Source organism: Poecilia mexicana, unplaced genomic scaffold (genome assembly GCF_051168715.1).
Source record: "Poecilia mexicana isolate PSO_F unplaced genomic scaffold, ASM5116871v1 scaffold_10, whole genome shotgun sequence".
Classification (NCBI taxonomy): domain Eukaryota; kingdom Metazoa; phylum Chordata; class Actinopteri; order Cyprinodontiformes; family Poeciliidae; genus Poecilia; species Poecilia mexicana.
Window position 1 is genome coordinate 17079837 of NW_028263379.1, and position 19563 is coordinate 17099399.

Consider the following 19563-nt stretch of genomic DNA (forward strand, 5'->3'; position numbering starts at 1 on the left):
ATGCTGAATATCAGAGTTTTTACAGGTTTTTATTTTAAATTAGATTAAAAACAGAGCTAACTACAGTTTACGGCATTGGTTTTAGCACTGGTATATGTTTGGTGGAAAAAAGAAAGCGGAAAGGAAAAATAACTGAAATCTAGTCCGTAGCACAGCTACATCTTACAGGAACTTAGAAAGCTGCTGTTTTAAACTCTGTTTCTGAACCATTTGATTGAGTTCGTATCAGAAGTTATCTATTAGGACTGTTTCTCCAGTCAGTCATGCTAAGAAGTCCAAGGTGAGAAAAGCTCCAATGAAGTCACCCTGCTCTCGACTTTAGAAGTATTTGACTTTCATATTAATCTTGAACAGTGATCAGATTGAATAAACTCCCCACCTGGAAACTTCTTCACCTGTCAGATGATTAAAAAATGATGATAAATACTGGCAGCTTTTCTGCCGTCAGACACCCACAAACGAACGGGAGCTGAAAAGGAAAGTCGATCCGACCCACTGAAATAAATCTCCTGTGTGATGCAACAAATATATCTTTAGATAAATTCTCTATCTTTTAAAACCATAATAAAAGTCTGACCTTTACTGCTCCAAAGCATCCATGTTTGAAAGGTTTGTTTTTTTTTAATAGAAATCTGTTTTCACATTTCTCTTTTTGAAGAAGAAACTTGTTTAAAAAATATTCACCAGGATGAAAAATAGTTCAAACAAAATCTGAACACAATCAAACGGAAGGTGAAGTGAGGAAATATCAGGATGAAATAAGTTACAGGCCTCCCATTAAAGCCTACAAGTCCTCAAGTTTCCAGCCTGATGCTCATCACTCTTCAGTCAATCAAACAGCAGCAGTGAAACAGAGCAGGAGTCTATGTTTTAACTATGGTACTGGATAAAAAGTGGATCATTTTCATGCTAATTGATTACTAAAATAGTCGTTTTGCAGCTTTACGACTAATTAAACTCTTAATTCCGATTCAGTTCCCACAGATGGAGTAAAACTATATTTTTAGTCATATTAAATTTGTTTGTTTGGCCAGAAAATGAACATTTTGAAGCTTTTTTTTTTTTTACTGGTAAAAGGTCTCAGCTGCTGAATATTTGTGGCAGTCCTGCTCCGTCTGTCTCCTCTCAACCAACAAGTGTGTTGTGTCTGCATCTCTCCGGATTAGGCGAGGCGAGGTGAGACGAAGTGAGGAAACGGCGCACAGAGTCTCAGAGTAGTGGAGAGAAAAACATACCTGTCTCCAGAAAAAAAACACAACATCAGCCAAGTGCAACGACACAGATCTGTTTCTGCACCTGTTCTCTCACATTTTTGATATTGTGTGTTTGCGCAGGATATCCACCTGAACAGGCGGTGCACGAGGCGCTAGCAGCCGTGAGGGAGTTTCTTGATGCGCATCATGACAAGGTGGGTCTATACTCGTGTGCGTGTGTGTGTGTGCGCGTGGGTGTGTGTGTATGTGTGTGAGTGTGTGTTCCTGCATGATTGGCAATTTTTCCCTGCCATTTCCTCCAGGTATTATTTCTTTCACAGCTGTTGTTTTTTGTTTTCTTGTAAGTGCGAGAGGGTACATCGAAAAAACACCCAGCGACACGCGCACACACAGCCTCCCAGTTAAACGCACACGCCTAAGTTGTGGCTCTCGTGCTCATGGCCAAGTCTGCGTTTTAATTGGCTCCTTGCGGGACCAGGCCCGACTTGCACAGAAAAAAAACACACACACATATGCACACACGCATTTTCCCCCTGGAGAAAAAACAAGCAGAGAAAAGACAAAATGATGGAATAGATGACTGGAGGGGGGGAGAGAGAAGGGTGCGATCGGAGACAATCGGAAACTTTCCGATCGGTCGTTTCTGAATCCTCCACCTGTCAGGTCGGAAGCCCCGCCCCCTTACAGGCGCTTGGTGTCAGGGGTTATTATTAGCTCTCTCATCTCCAGAGGCTCTGTCGCAACACCAGCGGACCGATGCCGTCAGCCTGTGCGAGCAAAACAAATCAAACATGTACATCACGCAACTGAGCCCAAAAGAGCCTCACATGTTTGGCTGTAAAACCAGAAAAGTAACTCAACAGGGCACTTTTTTTTTTTTTTTTTTTTTTTTGGTATTCCACCCACAAGTTCCTCTGCTGTGGGTTTTTAAAGTAAATAATTTAAGAAATGACTTTATTTGCATACATTTGAAGCTCTGAGTGTGCACAAGAGGAAAATGAGCGATTCTTCTTTAATTAAGCCCCCCTCTGTTTTAGATGTTTTACATGGAGTTTTGTTGGGCCTGGTTTGGCTCGCATTGCTGTTGTGTGGTAAATGAATTAGAAAATTACAGACACAGTAAGACACAAAATGGACTCGAGACACGAGGCAACGTGCCAACACGCCACATCAAGCGCAATAAATTTATTTATGAAACGGCAGCAAAATAATTTTAAGAGAGTAAGACTCATGAGTTTTGTAGTCGTTTTATGATCCAAATTAGTTCCAGGCGGTCAGAAAGGTTCAGCTGAAGTTTTTGTTTTGCTGCTACACTGAGGAAAACATTTTTCCTCTCAAAGCCTGAAGCCAGTGTGAGGACTTTTCATTCTCAAAGTGGATTGTTTCTCAGTAATTGGTCATCACTAGCTGTAGAAATGAACTCAGACTTACCCAAAACCTTAAACCTCTGATGGTGATCTAAAGTAAAGAACCAAAGTCCAGGATTTACGTAGCTGGTGAATGGAGTCGAGACCTTCACACAAAAGAAAAAAGAAAAAAAAACACATCCATACCTCCTTCTGTCTTCCCATCTCTCCTTTTTTCGTCCATCCATCCAATGTTATTGATCAGGTTTGTTTGATTCTAATATGAATTTGTATTTAGCATCAATCAAACTGAGGATTACAGGGTAAAAACACCAACATAGACACTGTGGTCAAGGTTTATGTTTATTTTCTACCGACACACCAAAAGAAACCTAAGCTACGCTAATTCTGTTCAGCAACAACTACTCAAGAGAAAAAAAGACGTTTTAGAAATAATGAATTGCTTGTTTAAGTCTAGTCTATTCTCAATTTGTATATTTATGACTTCTAATACCCACAGGTAACATAAGTGGGAAATAAGAAGTGAGAAGGTTTCTAAATCAGGACTGGATTTGATATTTTGTCTTCTACTCTGGACCTGTTGTCTATGTTTCTAGAGCAATAGTTGAACTGTTGACATGAGGAAACACTGACACAGTAAAACTGTAGTATTTTTACTCAGTAGTTTTGTACTGTGAGTGTTTCTTACCATCTCATGCCGACTTTTAACAGCAGAACCACAGAGACGAGACAGAAAAAGAAAGACGTCTCATGTGATATTCAGTGAATTTGAATATTGCTGAAACATTCATTTATCTCAGTTACTCAATTCACTAAGTGATTAATTACACACCCACTGATGTTGTCAAGCTTTCATTTCTGTCAGTTAATGTAGTTGTCTGTCTATAGTCAATAAAAACATGGTATTTAAAATTTGAATATTGCATCAGAACAATATAAACATTTTTGATACAGCATAATGTAAAGAGTGTTTAACTGCTGAAGGTTATTTTTTTTAAAAGTATTGAATGTTTTGATTTGCCAAGAACCCACCAGGTTTCTGGTTTGGTCCTCATCGTAATTCAAAAGGCGGTCGAGGTTCAGCTTTTTCTCTTTGGTGTTTTCACTGAGGGGGAATGAACTTAGTGCGCGCTGCGTCCACCAGACTTTCTTACAATAACCAGCTAAATGCTTCCACTTCCAAGCTGCTCTTGGCTGGGAAGGATGTGCTGAATGCTAATTGAATGTTGATGTTTTCACTTTCAGAAGAAAGTATTCACAAGTTTTTGCGCCGTGTTTCCATTAAAGATGAGCAGTCACGAGGGAGTCATTACATTTCGTTGATGTTATTGTTAACAGCAGCATCTGCAGGCTCTCTGCTGTAGCGTTATCAAAATTAGTTCCCCACTCTTTTTTACTGTTTCCTGCTGTGAGCAGAAGCACCCTAATGTGCAGGTTAGATTTTTAAACCTCAGCCCGAGGGATGTAGTTACCACACATTTCCATACCTTCCCTTCGACTCTATGCAAATCTTTGGTGAGTGATGGTAATTGTGTAGCAAGCCTGGACTGAAAACCAAAGGCTGTGGGCGAGCCAGCTGCTGAGAGGGATCCGTCTCTTAAACTCCCTCACCTGGGAGGAAACAGCCCGGCTATAAATCGGGATGAGATGCTGGAAACAGACAAAGTATAACTCCTGTACAAATATTAAGGTGGTGATAATGTTAATCAGAGTGAGAGCAGCTTTGGGCCCTGCAAGGAGCTGCAGTAACTTTAATCACCGGCTTGAATCTGAATATCTGCGTTATATCATGCAAAAATCTGAAGTTGTACTCTGCACCAATCATTCAAAATGCATGACCATATTACATCAAAAAACTATTTTCCATTGACGAAGGTGCTTTACGCAGAGTAAGTTATAAATCAAAATATTCCAATAAAAGTCAAGATGTCCTGTTCAACTAGGAATACAAACAGGGAGAAACAAATGAGCCTCAGGCAGGAAAATGATAAACGGTCAGAGCTGCTGCCACTGGCAAAGTTAGTCTATTCTACATGCTTTACGTCTTGTTCTCAATTATCCTAGTTTACAGTGGACCCCAACCTATTTGGGGTTCGGTTTTTGCTGATTCACCTATTCACAGGTTTTTTCTGTGGAGCAAAATGCATCATGGGAAGCCGAAATGCTTCAACTGCGCCCTCACACCGCTGGCCCTTTGTCGTTTCAGCCAATAAAGCTTAAAACAGGCACTTTACTTAAATAAAGTGTTTTTCTTGCCTCAGCTTATCATAAAGATCCCAAACACTTCTCTAATTGAATTTATAAAAATAATCAAACTTATTAAATTTGTGTTTTTTTGTGTGCAAAGGCTGTTTTTTTTATCTCGCTAGTAGCTGGAAACCTGGCATACATTTGATGATCAGCTAATTATGGAGCAGAATTGAATTATCTCCTGTTTCTTAAAAGACACGACTGTCAGACACCGCTCTTTGAATTAAGGCTTTGATAACTTTAGTTCCCCATCTGGTCGTTTTCTTATATTGTAAACAGACAACATACATGCTGGCCAAATGCAAGGACGGGCAGAAAATGGAGAGAAAATGAGTGAAGAAGCCAAAGTTCAAAGATAACCTTAAAGGGTTAGCATTATATATATTCCAGACACATAGTTCCAATTTGTAGCATGATCAAGTAACTATGTTACCTTCAGTTGTTATAGAAATACGGTAGATATCAAACATTCAATAGAAATTTGACTTTGCAATTTGAGGACTTGAAATTGGGCTTCTGTCTCTTTAAGAAGCTCCTGCTGCTTTCAGCAACAATGCTCCTACATTATGCCGTTTATAACCTCACAGTTCCTGCAGGTTCACTAATATCTGCTGCTGCTAGTCTGAAGGAACTGTGTGAGAAGGTATGGAGGAGGAGCTTTGTGGAAATAGGTGATGCTATGTGAGCAGAGCTCAGACGGTATGTGTAATACAACCATTTGGGAGGCATTTATTCACCCCAAAATGGCCGCCACAGGAGATCCAAGGATGTCTCAAACATGTATGAAAGAATAAAATAACAGTCCTGGTATATTTTTGATGAGGGAATAACATTATAAAATAATAGAAAGCTCAAAAAAGTTGATTTTAAATAATGTTCCCCCTTTAAAAAGCCCCTTAGACAGAACTATTGGAAGGACCACTTAAGGAGATCAAAAGAAACTCTGTTTCCTTGGAAACAAAGAATAAAGTGCAGGTTTGCAACTTTTTCACAGTAACATAAAAGCTGATAATACATATGCAAGCCTGAAATGACTTATTACAACTGGAATAAAAAGCATGAAGCATAAAATAACCAAACCCAGCAGCAGAGCTGAAATCCACCTGAAAGCTGTATTGTTGCTTTGTGTCGTTCTCACGGCTTAACACTGATGGAAACGCACTAAAAATGCAGCTTTTCTTCTGGATTCGCACTCTCACAATGGGAGTACCATTAAAGATTTCCTCCAACTCGTTTTTGTCTCAAACGTTTGTGCTCCTCCTCTGTGCACAGCCCCTGCTCTCTGTCCTCAGCATGCAGCGTAATAAACGTCTGGTCGCGGCGGCTTCATAATGGAAAGATAATGGTGGAGTAATGGACTGATGCATTAGTTGCATTCTCACACATACTGTTCCCACCTGCAACTGATGACTTCACATTTACTGCATATGCTTGTTATAAAGGTCATTTATGAGTGCTAATGTGTGTGTCTTGTGTGCTAATGTGTGTGTGTGTCAGCTGGACAGAGTCATCTTCTGCGTGTTCCTGCCGACGGATAAGGAGCTGTATCTGCAGAACCTCCCGCTCTACTTCCCTCCTGGTGAGCCGTCTGCCCCAGAAAACACAAACACACACTTTTTAGAGCACCGACAGCTAGGCTCAGTCAAATTTAACTACTTTCACTCTCACACACAGAGAGAGAGACAGAGAGTGGTGGGAAGACACACTTAATCATCCACTGTGCGCTGTTTGCACTTCCAGCACGTTCACACAAGCAGGAGGCCAGTAAACACTGACTGAGTAAATGTTTCCTGTTTAGATCAATTTAATTACATTAAATAAACATACACTTTTCTCCACATGTACACACAGTTCATAGTGTCTTAAAGCACAAACACACACACACACACACACACACACACACACTTCAGCTCAGTCAGATGTGAGAGTCATAACCGGTACAGAAAGGTCTCGACCAAAGAAAACAGACTGACAACTCCTTCCTGCTATTCTGAGCCAGTTGCTTTCATTCACTTCACCTCACCAGGCTGATTATTGTAACACTGACATGTCTTGGTGGGCTAAATGTGAACATTGATGTTGGTTTTCACATAAATAACTTCAGAGGTTGTAAACAAGACGGCTGTAGCGGCTCTCTGCCTTTATTTAGCTGCAGCGCAGTTGATGGGCACGGGCAGAGTTATTACAGTGAGTGCAGCGATCTGTACGAAGGTGACGGCCAGCAGTAACAAGCAGAAAATCATTCATGCATTCGCTTTGTTTGTTTGTTGTTGGATTGTTGAGTTTAACCTTCAGAAGTCCCTGATGCAATCTGATGGAGCGATGCGCCCTGTGGAAACATATCAAACACCTGATATGAGGGAAGGCTGCGCAGCAACCAGATGAGAAAGCGCAGAAGCGGTTTCAGTGCTCAGCTGGCTCTGGATCGGGTTCTCCGCTCTTTCTTCTGGGTTTTCCACAGTCAGGAAGCTACTTAGCAGCTGCATCACTCAAAACGTTTCCTCCATTAAATGTTGGATCTCAACTCTGCTGCATTCTGAGTTTCTGCAAAACGTCCAAGCGGCATGAGATGTCTTCTATCTCCAAACAAACGTCCTAATCTCATTCACTCTCTTACGTACGAATGGGGCTTTTAAGCAACAATCGATGGTTGTGAACGCTCCTTAAAATGCCGACCAGCACTCTTTTACACTGTGTTTATAACTGAGCTGCAGATGTGTGTCACACAAACTGTTGCAAACAGGATTTAGCCGGTGACATTAAAGGGCATACACCAGAACCTCTGAATCCAAGTTTAATTTGCTCCAACAAGCAGTTTGTATCTCTGAAATATTGCTTTTGAAAGCTCATTTTGGCTTTGAAAACAAAGAAAATCAAAATAACTGTCTCAACAATCCGCCCACATCCCACCAAAATATGCCCAGCTCATAAAATGCTTGTCATTTACAGCATAATAGTCATTACTCTTACATTGTGACATTGCTGGAAGCATTGTATGGTGAAGTAAGGATGAAACAATAAACAAGAACAATTAACACAGTTGGTCTGATACACCCACATGTCGGATATGATGGAGACGTTGGAGGGAAATCTCTGTATTTTCAAGTATTATAAAGATTACTTTGTATTTTTGGAGGGACAAACACATAATGGTATGTTCTCCATCCTACAACATGAAGCACAAAACCCAACACAACAACCTCAGATGTCGCTATGGCAACCCAGTGTTGCTATCTCTGTCCGTCCTCTTAAAAACAAAGCAGCTCATTTGGGAATGCTGCGTGCTGAAACACTTTTCTAACGTTGCACACATTGTTTTGATAGCCATAAACATTAACGTATCTCAAATGGATGAATATGAAATAAAGAAATAAATAAAGGTGAGGATAAAGTAGTCGAGAACACAGCTGATGGTTCTTGAAGTGAGAATGCCAATGCTTGAATTTCAGTTTATAAAATAAATATTTATCAAGTGGGGATGAAAGGAGAAACGACAGAATTTAACAATAAGTTGATTCAACCTTTATATGTCAACGTTTAAGCTTCTTTCAGCATTTCTGCAAGATTTACCAGCAGCCAGCAAGAAATAAATCATTCAATAAATGCTATGCAACATTTCAACTTAAATCAAACACATTGTTTTGCTGTTGTTCCATATGTAGTGTCTTTATTTGATTTTTTTCTTGCCTTTCTCCACTTCAGCCTGACCCGTTCCTGCAGATTGTAGCGAAGGTAACCAGCATGCTGTGTGCCAGCTAGCTCAGAAGTGCTTTAGGAAGACGGCTTGTGTGTGAAAACTTTCCTAACAATAGTTTAATTCTGGATCATCCTTCTTCAGAGTCTAAGAAATGAACGATTGAGCTGTGTGGTTATATTAAGTTTAGTAACTGCGTAAATTTGATGGGATTTCATGTTGGCTCGTGCTGTTACATGATGACTTCTCCCATTTGTTTTGATTACATTTGTGATTTATAGAGTTATGCTGCTAAACGGTGCGTCTGCTAAGCATGATCGCTCATTCACTCAATTATTCAAATTAAGCGTCAGTATTACAACTGCAGTCTTAACCCCCAACGCCCCGCTTTTACCACCTACATAAATCAAACTCCACCTTCGTCCTCCTAAGCATTTTGTGAGCAAAATTTCAACATAATTGAGCCTTCTGATTTTATTTCTTATTACAGAGTTCAATGTATCAGAAGAAACCCATTCAGAGAGGCTCCCAGGAGATGCAGAGCAGCAATCAGCTGCAGCATTTCCTGTTAGCAACCTTCTGGTTTCCTTATTTGTCTGGGTTAAAGAGCAGGGAGACAAAACTGAGGCATTATTTTATCATTTAGTGAAAATATCCAAGCTACGTTTAGCAAAAACACACAGGAGAAAATATTTTTTTGTCACAAAGTCATTTTAACATTGATGGGTAAACTTTTGCATTCGGTGGCTGTGTAAGTGACAGAATAAGATTGAGTTATTCCATTATATTTTTATCTTAGTGCTTAGAGTAGATTCATTTTAATATTGTGCTGTGGTCTTTTTGGTTGTTTTGACTCTTTATCATCTTTATTCTGGAACTGATTTTACATATGAAACCTGAACCTTGAGTTTTTAATTATATCTTACAAAAGAAAAGGCAACCAAAACACTAAACAAATGATTGTATTCTTGCATGTTTTGAACATAGGGATGTAAATAAAACAACAGGCGAATTATCATATGAATGCAGTAATACACCCATTAGATTGCGTGAAGAAACCTCTATAATAAAGGTATTTTTAATATGTTGTAAAGTTTAGGCTATCCATTTTCCTTACATAACAAAGCTTCAGCTGCTTTGAATTGAGTCAATAGTTTCCTCCTCCAAAGTTATTGTCACTCCTGAGTAAAGATGGGTTCAAACCCACTAAACTAAGGCTTTGTTTTGTTTTGAGCTACACTAGTGGCCGTGTCCTGACTTGTGGCAGTCCACACACTCACCCACCTTACCTCAATGGCATGTTTTGCTGTCTTTCCCATTTTGAAGAATTTCCTTAAGGTATCATGTTCCTTGTTGCATCATATAAAGCAAAGCAAAAATTCGTGTTAGTAACTTTTTGACCCTCGACTCTCAAAACGTGAATTTTACTTTTAAAAACTGCGTCAATAACATTTATTCTACGGGAATTGCTCTGTTAAAAAGATTTTATAAGGTGGGCTTCTTTTTTTTTACCTCCGCTGAATACATGTGAAAAGTAAAGGTTGAAATTATTTTACATTTTCAATATGTGATTCACCTATTGAGGAAGTAAAAGGATTAAAAAATGTGACTTTCCCTAATGAGTCCAGACTTGAGGTTCGTTTTGAAGGATTATTTCTTCACTATTTCTACTTTTTCTGAGCCAGTGACTGAAATCTAAGTTCACTGCAGCTTTATAAAGTTCACTTTCCTATTGTTGGTTTGACTCCAATTTGCCTTCAGAAAAGCTAATTCTTCAGTCAGCATCAGATCCATATTCATCCATATTCATCTATTAGATTGATTTCTAGTGATTAATACTCAGGAACATAGCTGCTTCGTACCCTGACCAGTTTATGCTAACAGGAAATGACGTCACAATCTCAGCAGCTCTTTGCCGCACGTAAACTTAAACATTCACTCCCATCATTCTGGAGCTGCTTTTAAAAATAGATGCAAATTAAGCGAAATAAAAAAAATAAATTTAAACCACAGCGGACAAACTTTACTCACTCAGTCCAAGCCACTTAATTTGAAATTAAAGGAAGAAGATTTAAGTCTCCATGTGGGAGTAAAAGGCAGACAAATGCTTCAGGCATCTGAAAACATCACGCTGCAAAACTCTGATCTGAATCCTGCTTGACGGATCAAGGCAACATGTGTGCTATACCATAAAATAAGGATTTGCACCATGCAAAGTAAAATCCCCCACCACACAACTGGTGAAATAAGAGAAAAGCCGCCAGTTTAAAAGCAACTTTTCAGATTGACGATTCATTTTGTGGACAGATCCAACCAGGAGGGTTTTATCTCTTTATTTATTCTCTGGCTCCAGGGAAGATCAATGGCTAAAAATAATGAGATATGAAGCTGTGATGCACTTGGACCTGCTTTTTTTTTTTTTTTTTTTCTTCACCAAAGATAAAAACGTAGCAGGACTAAGTGTGAGCGGTCAGGACACACTGAGGGTCTACATTTATTTACAGTCGGTCTCACATGCAGCGTGATTCTGGTTCCTTTTATCTGCTGCAAAAGGTGGAGCCTCATAAATGCAATATTTGATCCATCTAGAAAACAACAGAGTGCAGATGTTTTATTCAATCTGTATCTAACCTTTTTAAATCTTTATCTTTGGCAGAGACACTATTGCTTTGATATGAGTTTAAAGTATCAGGGGGGAGTAAGCTATGAAGTATTGAAAGAAAGATGCAGGCACAAATTGTAGAACAGCTTTATCGTTTATAGACACAAACAGAAACATACAGAAAATCATTAATAAAGTCGGGATGAAACAGAAGAGCGGCTTATTTCTGTTTAAAAAAACATTCCTCCTTTTCTCCCCTTGGGTGGCTTTAAATTACAGACCATGTTTTAAGAAAATAAATAGAAAAGGGTTAATAAAACTTTTATTCAGAGCGCCGCAAGCTTCCTGCTCCATAACGAACCTTTTAGAAGCGCAAGTACCAGGAATCAGGTGTGTAAAAGTGGCGATGTTTTATACACTGAAATGCATCAGGCAGAAATGTATATAAACTTTCTTTATATCAGGTTTATTATGTACACGAGTCTGGATCGATGTGCTGAAATCAGATGTTTCTCTCCAACTCGTCTTTAGCCTCCGAGGTGAAGATGAAGAGAAGGTTTTATTTGGCAAATGGCAAAAAGAAAAAAAGAAAATAGCACATCAAATATGTTCAGATCAAAGGTTGTAGCAGAATAAAAATAAAAAGTCTGAATTTTGACCAGTTTCCCTGCAGTTCTTTATTTCTAACCCAGTAAAATGACATTTAGTTTCGTTTCTTTTCAGCAAAGTGATCAGTAAATTACACGTTATAAGGTATGAAAACATTTTAAGAAGAAATGTGAAGCATTTCCTTTGGGTATCTTTTATAATTTAGGGTTAAAAATGTGTTAAAAATGAACTTATTGACATAATCAGTTCAATTCCATTTTAGATATTTTAAAGCTAATTTTCATATTACATATTTTTCTGACTTTAGATCAAGACACACAATAAATTATGCACACAATAAAAACTTTATTAAACATATTTTAACTTTTTAAATCTGTAATTCTCCAACATTCATTTATAAACTACAATGGCTCTAGTTTCACAGCTCATTACTTTATAAAATCAGGTTGGCAAAGGATATTCTTTAACATGACAGACATGTTTGTTGTTTCTGCTAAGAACAAATAAAAACGTTTGTGAGTAAAATGCTGAAATGATCCCAGACGACTGCAGCTCAGCTTCAAAACAGCCACAATTAATTTTAGAAAGTATCAAAAAGATATATAATTATCCTATTATAACCTTCCCAAATGGATTCCTCTTGATAGTAGATCTATTTTTATATTATTCAAACAATACGTTTTTCCAGTGGAATATGAAATAATTCACACCGCTCAATGAAAAAAAAAAAAAAATCTTTATTCTTGTAACTTCTTGTAAGATTTTTCCAAGTTTCCAGTTTTATTTTAACTATTTCTCTGTGTCTATGAGCTTCAGGTGTTTAAGGTTGGAAGGACTCCATACCATCACCCTGATCTTCAGCTTTATAACATTACTCCCTCATCAAAAACAAATATGGAGTGTTGTTTGGATCCTTTCATGAAAGTTTGAGAAATCCTTTAGCCTCCGTGGCAACAATGCACCTCAGCAAAACACCTGAGTGAACCTAGCCCCGCCTTCGAGGTTGAAGCTCCTCCTCAGAGCTGCAGTTTGAGCTCCCACTCACAGAGTAGACCTCCTCCACTCAGCTCCTGCAGACTAGCCAGCAGAAATTAGCAAACACCTGGTGGAACTGAGCATCTGGTGAGCTCATTATAGGAGCTGCTTCTCAGTGAAACGCTGGTTAAATGTTGTTAAAGGGTTAATAGAGGAGCCATGCTGTGATGACTTCCTGAAGGAAAAGTTTCAGAACGAGCAGGAGTTCTTAAAGAGACAGAGGCCTGCTTTTAAGGTGTAAAATTACAAAGTCTAATTTTTTAAAGTCACATTCCATATTTGTATAAAGCCTGAAGTTAACATAGTTACTTTATTTTGCTATAAAATGCCAATATGTGCATGGAAAATACATAATACTGCCCCTTTAAAAGGAATCTGAAATAACATAGGATCATAGACAGACAGACAGACAGAGAGACAGACAGACACTTTGTGTAGCAGAAATTGCAGGTGTGCTTCTTTAAAAAGCTCGCTGTCTTCCACTCTAATGGACATGCTGCAGGTTTTTTTAGCGGCGCTGAGAGGTGCTCAGCGGGTAGATGGACCAGAACCGTCTGCCTGTGTGACAGAGCGGCTGCAGGCAGGCCTCCAAGCCTCCTCCATAAACCTAATGTGTCTCCAACACCTGGCGCGCGCTGCCCACGCTGGCTGTCCGTTTGATGTACGTTTGTGCGCTTGCATGTTTTGAATCGGGAGTGACTAATCCTCGCTAACAGTGGCGAGCAGACGCTCCTAAATGCCAAAGTGCCATAAACCGCTGTGTGACCTGGGTAAAATGTCCACTTCACTTGTTTTACAGTTTCCAATATTTCTCTGCTTGCCCCCACAGAGGCCACTGTCAGGAGCAAGCTCTGAACGAGAGGATTTCTGAGACTCGGTTGCTGTGGATACGCGCCGCCACATCCAGACCCCTCCTCCAGATCAAGACCTTCCCCTGCAGCAAGATTGCTTCTTTCCCTCACATGTTGATTAGTTTTTATTCTCTGCTTCAGAGAGGTGTTGTGATTAAGGTGGGAAATGATGTTAACTGTTTTTATCGAAAATCTTCCTAAAGCTGCGTTAAACCTGCGATCCGCTGCTCAGCCCACCGTGAATCACATGTCCTGTACGCGTCTGCATCTGGATTCCAATTAAATGTGTGTGTGTGTGTGTGTGTGTGAAACACGACAAAGCTTATTAAAGCAAACCTCACAGGCCTCTTGTGTGTGAAGTGATTATTTCTCTGGATGTGATATGAGTCAATGAGTCAGGAGGCCACTGGGAACGCATTTCACATTAATATTTGCTTCTTCATTGTCTCATATCGCTCTGTGCAGGAGGCTGGATGAGAGGGACAATAAATACTCGAAGAGGGTTTAATTTATGACGAGTTACTCTTACAGGTTTCAATAGGTGACTGTAATAAACACGTATTTTGACGACGTTAACACACAACACCCCATCATGACGTCTGGGCAAAATCTGCGTATGCTTATTCACATTTATTAATTTATTTTGAATATATTTGAAAACTATTTTAAGGTGTCATAAGATGCGGAGCTGTCTGAGTGAACTGCATAAGTAACTACAACTCGTCATTTTGTCCTTCAAAAGTTATGTTTGTCTTCATCACTTGATGAATGTTTGAGGTGAGAACATGTCTCAGTTGAACCGTTGTTGAGCTTTAAATCTGAACTACTGTCAAGTAAAACTAAAATGCAGCGCTTTGCAAATTTTTTAAGGATTCCATGTCTAAGTCCAAATTTATATGAAAGCAACTCATCTTTTATTGAAGGAAAGAGTTTTACAGCCTTTTAAAATAATTGACCAGCTTTTGTTTGATGCTTGTTGTTAAATTTTGAGGTTGTAGAGGGGCTGATAAAGGACAGGAGAAGGTTTGGAGAATTGGATAAAAGGATTAAAAACAATCCAGAGCACATTTTGTTTTCCAGACATACTATATTTTATATTTATTCTTCTTCCTGATACTGGCAGGGGGTCTTATAAACAATACTGATAATAATAATCTGAAATTTATGCCTTTAAAAGCCTTAACATTTCATAGAAATCTCTTAAATTACCTTTTGTTGGGTGTTACACATGTAAACTTTGGTCACTTTGGTTTCCTCCTGTGGCTTTTTGAGAAATGCTTTCGCTGCATTATTTTTTCCCTGTGTTGTAGTTCTGGCTGAGGAATGTAAGCATTATTACACTTTGACAAAACTACAAAGCCCAAGATCAAGGACGGTGAACTGCACAGTGGAAAGCAATTTACAGTCCGACGACATTCAGTCTCTCAGCGAACACCTGAAAATATTTCTCCCCACCAAAGCTGGCTTATGTTGTTGTTTCTTTAAGGAATTAAAATCAAAACATTCCTGTTTGTTATTCACTCCAGGCTCCTTTGTAATGAAAAGTATGTTCAACAAGAAGGAAGTCAGTAGTTGGCTAAAACCGTTTTACGAAAAACACAATGAATGAAGCCAGAGATGCAAAACGCTAAGCTGGAAAACACCAAATGGATAAAAGCGAAGTCCACACAGAAGGCAAATGCAATCAAATCCAATGTTTTGTTGTTTTTTTTGTCCATATGTAGGCCTGTCACGATGACACATTCTGCTGGACGATAAATTGTTCCAGAAGTTATTGTGATAAATGATAATATTGTTGTTTTGAGACCATTTTGAAGTAATATAATGGCACAATAAAACTACAAGAGCACATCAGATCAGTAAACTTTACACTCTAATGAACATTTAACACTGGAACTGGAAGACATTTTAAATATCCAAAATAAATAAAATGAATTTTGACGTCTTTGTAACAAAATTGTCCTTCAAAAAAAGTGCTAGTTGAGACCAAAACACCAAATTAGACTTTTAGCATCCAGTTTTTGGTAGAAAGACGGAAAAAAAGAGATAAATGATAAATCATGGCAATGGAAATAATTGAGTTTTAATTTATCATGTGATTAATTGATTTATTGATTATCGTGACAGGCCTACCTACCCATTTGCAAAACTCCTCAGACTTTTTCACTGCAGTCTCTGAACTTCCCAGTTCTGATCTTTTCACACCGGAAAGAAAAAGAATCTGATCTTCTATATGTGGAACTAATTTGGATAATGTCTGCAGTCTGAACGGTCACGTCACAATTAATGCAGTTCAAAATGATAAATATTAATTTATGTCACACTGGAGAATCACATAAGTTGCTAATGTTCTTCCTTTTCATTTGTCCTTTTCAATATTTGGCACTTGAACTACTTCATCAAGCCATTTCTTTATCTCTATGTTTATTTCTACTTATGTCAGAATCCGTCCACCATCTTGGGGAGCCACGTCATCAAGCTCAACAACCCAGCAACCTCATCTGACCCTTGGATAATCTGTGAAGTATTTACAACAGGAATGTGAGAAATGCCTCACCCAACGATGCAAACAAAGCTGCTAAATCAACCTGGGCTTCAGCTTTATTCCCACACTTCCACTGGTATCCACTGATTTGGGGTGTGGATTTTTCTGCCTTGTCTACATTAAAATGGGTGAAACTCTGTATTCCGGACGCCCTGCAGTAATTACCTTCTGGATAAATTAAATTAAAAAGTGAAACTGAACTGAACAGTCAGCAGTCCCTGATCATCCCCTGTAACAGCCCATCCCTCCTCCTCCTCCTCCATTTCCCTCCTGTCTCTGTGCTGTTTAAATCCCATCCACCCTGCCTGCCTGTCAAAACGCACCATATGCACATTTATGCAAGCGCCATCAAGCCTCTCCCCACAGCACATTTGTACGAGTTTTTAATTGTTGCAGAACGCGGCCGTCGCATGTCGGCCTCAACGCAGGTGTTGATTTGTGCGAGGCGAAATGAGCATTTAGCGAGCCACCGTCCCGCCCCACGACTCTCGTCTGCCAACAACCATCTTTATTGATTCCAAGCAATCTGCCACGGTGGCACAGACACACGGGGAAGGAAGGACGAGAAGGAGGAGAGGTGGGCCTGCGGGGAGGAAAACTACAAAGAACATAAACAGGAAATTGGGAGATGGCCCCATATTTTATATAAAAGCCTCATCTGTCACAGAGGGATTGTCTTTTTCCTCTCCTGAGCTCTTTGATTCACTCTCTGTCTGGAGCTCAGAGGCCTCATCATCATCTTCATCAGCAGCAGCAGCAGCTCTCCGTCTCGCTGCTCGGCTCTACAGGATGGTGGAAAAAATAAACAGATGGAAGAGCTAGGGATAAGGAATCAGAGGAAGGATGTAGGAGTTCAAACTGAGAGAGGAGGAGGGTATAGATGCAGCGCCTGCGGTCAGATGGATGGGAGGATGGAGGGGGGGAAGAGAGGGATGGAGAGACTGATGAACTCATCTAACGGAGCTGTGGGTTTTTTAATAAGCAGCAGACTGTGAAGCCTCTCTCCAACCAGTTACTCTGAATAATGAGAGCAAGAGACGCGCGGGATGAGAGGATGAAAAGACAACGAGACTCATTATCCCGCCACCAATTTTCATCACTGTCCCGTCAGTAATCCCCTCTCCCTTCCTCGTCCTCCGCTCCCCCTCTCCGTCTCCAGCCGTCCTCAGCTCTGTTTGAGATGACAGATGAAGACCAATTAACGCTAACTGTTTTGGTAACTTGAAGGCTGATTCCCTGCCATCTTCCAGAACGTGTGCTGATAATCTCGTAGGTCCTGGAAATTACTCGCTGCCCGCGGCCCCGCCGGCTCACCTGTGTGTGTGTGTCTGCTCCAGTTTAACACCCCCAGGAGAAAAGCTCAAGTGGAAGAGCCTCTGAAAGCGTGCTAACAGCAGTGTCTGCTCCAGTGTTTGATGAACAGTCATTAAACCTGCTGGCTTTGACGCAGAGTAACAAGTTACCTCCCTCTCAACATCCTTTGGCGTCTTAAAATATTTGCTGTTTTATCTCTTTCCACCAGAATAAACTTGAAAATTGTTCCTCTCCAGCATTTTGCTTTTGTCATTTTAATCTAGGCGACTCTTACTCGGAATCAGTGTCTTCCTGCTGTTTCAGGTTCTGCAGAAAAGCTCTTTGTATGCAAAACGACGTGATTTTTGCCCATTAGCAGTTTTGCTGAATGGTTTTTATTACGACAAGCTCTCTTGATGTGTTTTCTCCCTCCTCTCATGCTGCGTCTCAGCTGCTCATTGTGTTTGTGCACGCTTGGGCAGCGCAGCTAATCGGACTGTGAAGAGATAATTCATTTATATGCAGATTTTTTTGTCAGATAATTGCACAAAAAAACGTCAATCGTCGCACAAGGTGACACAAAACGTATCTCTGAGTGTGTGTAGCAGACAAGTAAATAAGTAAAGATTTATTGGCATAAAAGTTTTATAAATGGAAGGAGAACTTTACAATAAATGAGTTTATCTTGATGCAATTTGTTCTTTCTGACAGGAGCAGCTCATCAATCAGGGTTGAGAGATTTTCACACCAGTAACCTCTGATAAATAGAAACACAAGTAGACAGCTGCACAAATCTTTTGTCCCCGATACAAAAACGGGCGATTTTGAATCAGGCTTTTTTATCAAGTCCAATCTGATTCTTCATTTAAATTAATAAAATCTGAGTTATGGATGTGCTTGAAACCTCTTGCCTCAAAGCGCATCAAAATAACACACATTTCATCATTATTACAGTTCCAATCAGCAAAAGCTCTCCATCGGCTTGAATGTCCACTTCATTTTAGGCATTTCAATCATTTATTTAGACTCTTCAGACTTAATTTATGAGCAAGGATCTTCACCTGAATCTCAAAAGCAAGAGTTGGATTCACAAGTGTGAATTTCCTAAACCACACAGAGACACGAAGCTTCAAATATAAACACAAAACAAGGGAGGCACAATATGTCTGCGCTAACATCAGTTTCATTCATTGAAGCACGTTGGCAAGACTATCATGTTGAGCTTCATTTTTTAAAATGCTGATATACAAAAGAGCAACAGTCAATTAAAAACTTCCACAAATCAGTTGTGCAAATCTGTGAGAGATAAATAAAGCTCCAGAGTTTAACTGTGAATCCCATTTCTACAGCTTAACCCAACTCTAAATCTCAAGTTTCCCTTTTTGCTTTAATTTAAAGCCAAAAACGAGTCGTCGTTAAAGCTGGGCTTCTCAATCTGAGGCCTAAATCCATCAGTGTCTTTTTTCCCCCTCATTCTGCCACACGCCAGGACGCTGAAGTCTTCTCGCTCCTTGTCATCCGGGTTAGTCTCCAGGGTGTGATCAGGAATGCATGTCTCCACGCTGACAGCATTATCACCTGGGTTTGCAGTAGTGAAGCAATCTCTGGCTGCCATTTCACAAGTTTTTATTGTTGTTTCCAGGAAATCGTTCAACCACCCCTCCCAGCCAGACTCCAACACATCGTCTGGGTCCTGAGTGTTATGGCCCTAAGACAGATGCAGTGGAGGACGACACATGGGATCCCTCGCCGCGCTGCAGTGGCGGACAGAATGATGCGGGAGAGTGAGCGCCAGAGAGAAGGGGACTGTCGGTCTGGAAGGATAAAGTACTCTGAAGGAGGAAAGAGTTTCTGTGGCAAAGTTTCGCTGAAGGACTATCACTCCCCTGATTGGGTTGTGGATTATACTGGCACCTCAAAATCTTTCACAAAAAGCTTCTTTCGATGCTCAACTTGTCAGTCAATGCAGAAAATCCAGGACTGCCTTTATCAATACAGATACCAATACTTTTTTTATTGTTTATATTTGATATACAGCTTTGTTTCTTCCACCAAACATTGATCTCTGAACGCTTCCTGAGTTAAAACATTAGGATTGTTGTT

The 19563-nt window shown here is 39.8% G+C and overlaps 1 protein-coding gene across 5 annotated transcripts in view; it reads left to right on the forward strand.

Moving 5' to 3' along the window:
* Positions 1 to 13967, forward strand: part of macrod1 (mono-ADP ribosylhydrolase 1) — a 176550-nt gene extending 162583 nt beyond the window's left edge. For 3 of the 5 annotated variants that reach the window (XM_015007655.2, XM_088009496.1, XM_015007643.2), the window contains 3 exons: positions 1335 to 1408; positions 6329 to 6410; positions 13601 to 13967. In XM_015007655.2, coding sequence (XP_014863141.2) covers positions 1335 to 1408; positions 6329 to 6410; positions 13601 to 13626 — 182 coding nt within the window. In that variant the 3' untranslated portion in view covers positions 13627 to 13967. Of the gene's footprint in view, positions 1 to 1334; positions 1409 to 6328; positions 6411 to 8533; positions 8564 to 13600 lie in introns of all 5 variants that reach the window. The other 2 variants (XM_015007650.2, XM_088009497.1) reach the window with 2 other exon arrangements.
* Positions 13968 to 19563: the final 5596 nt, after the last annotated feature.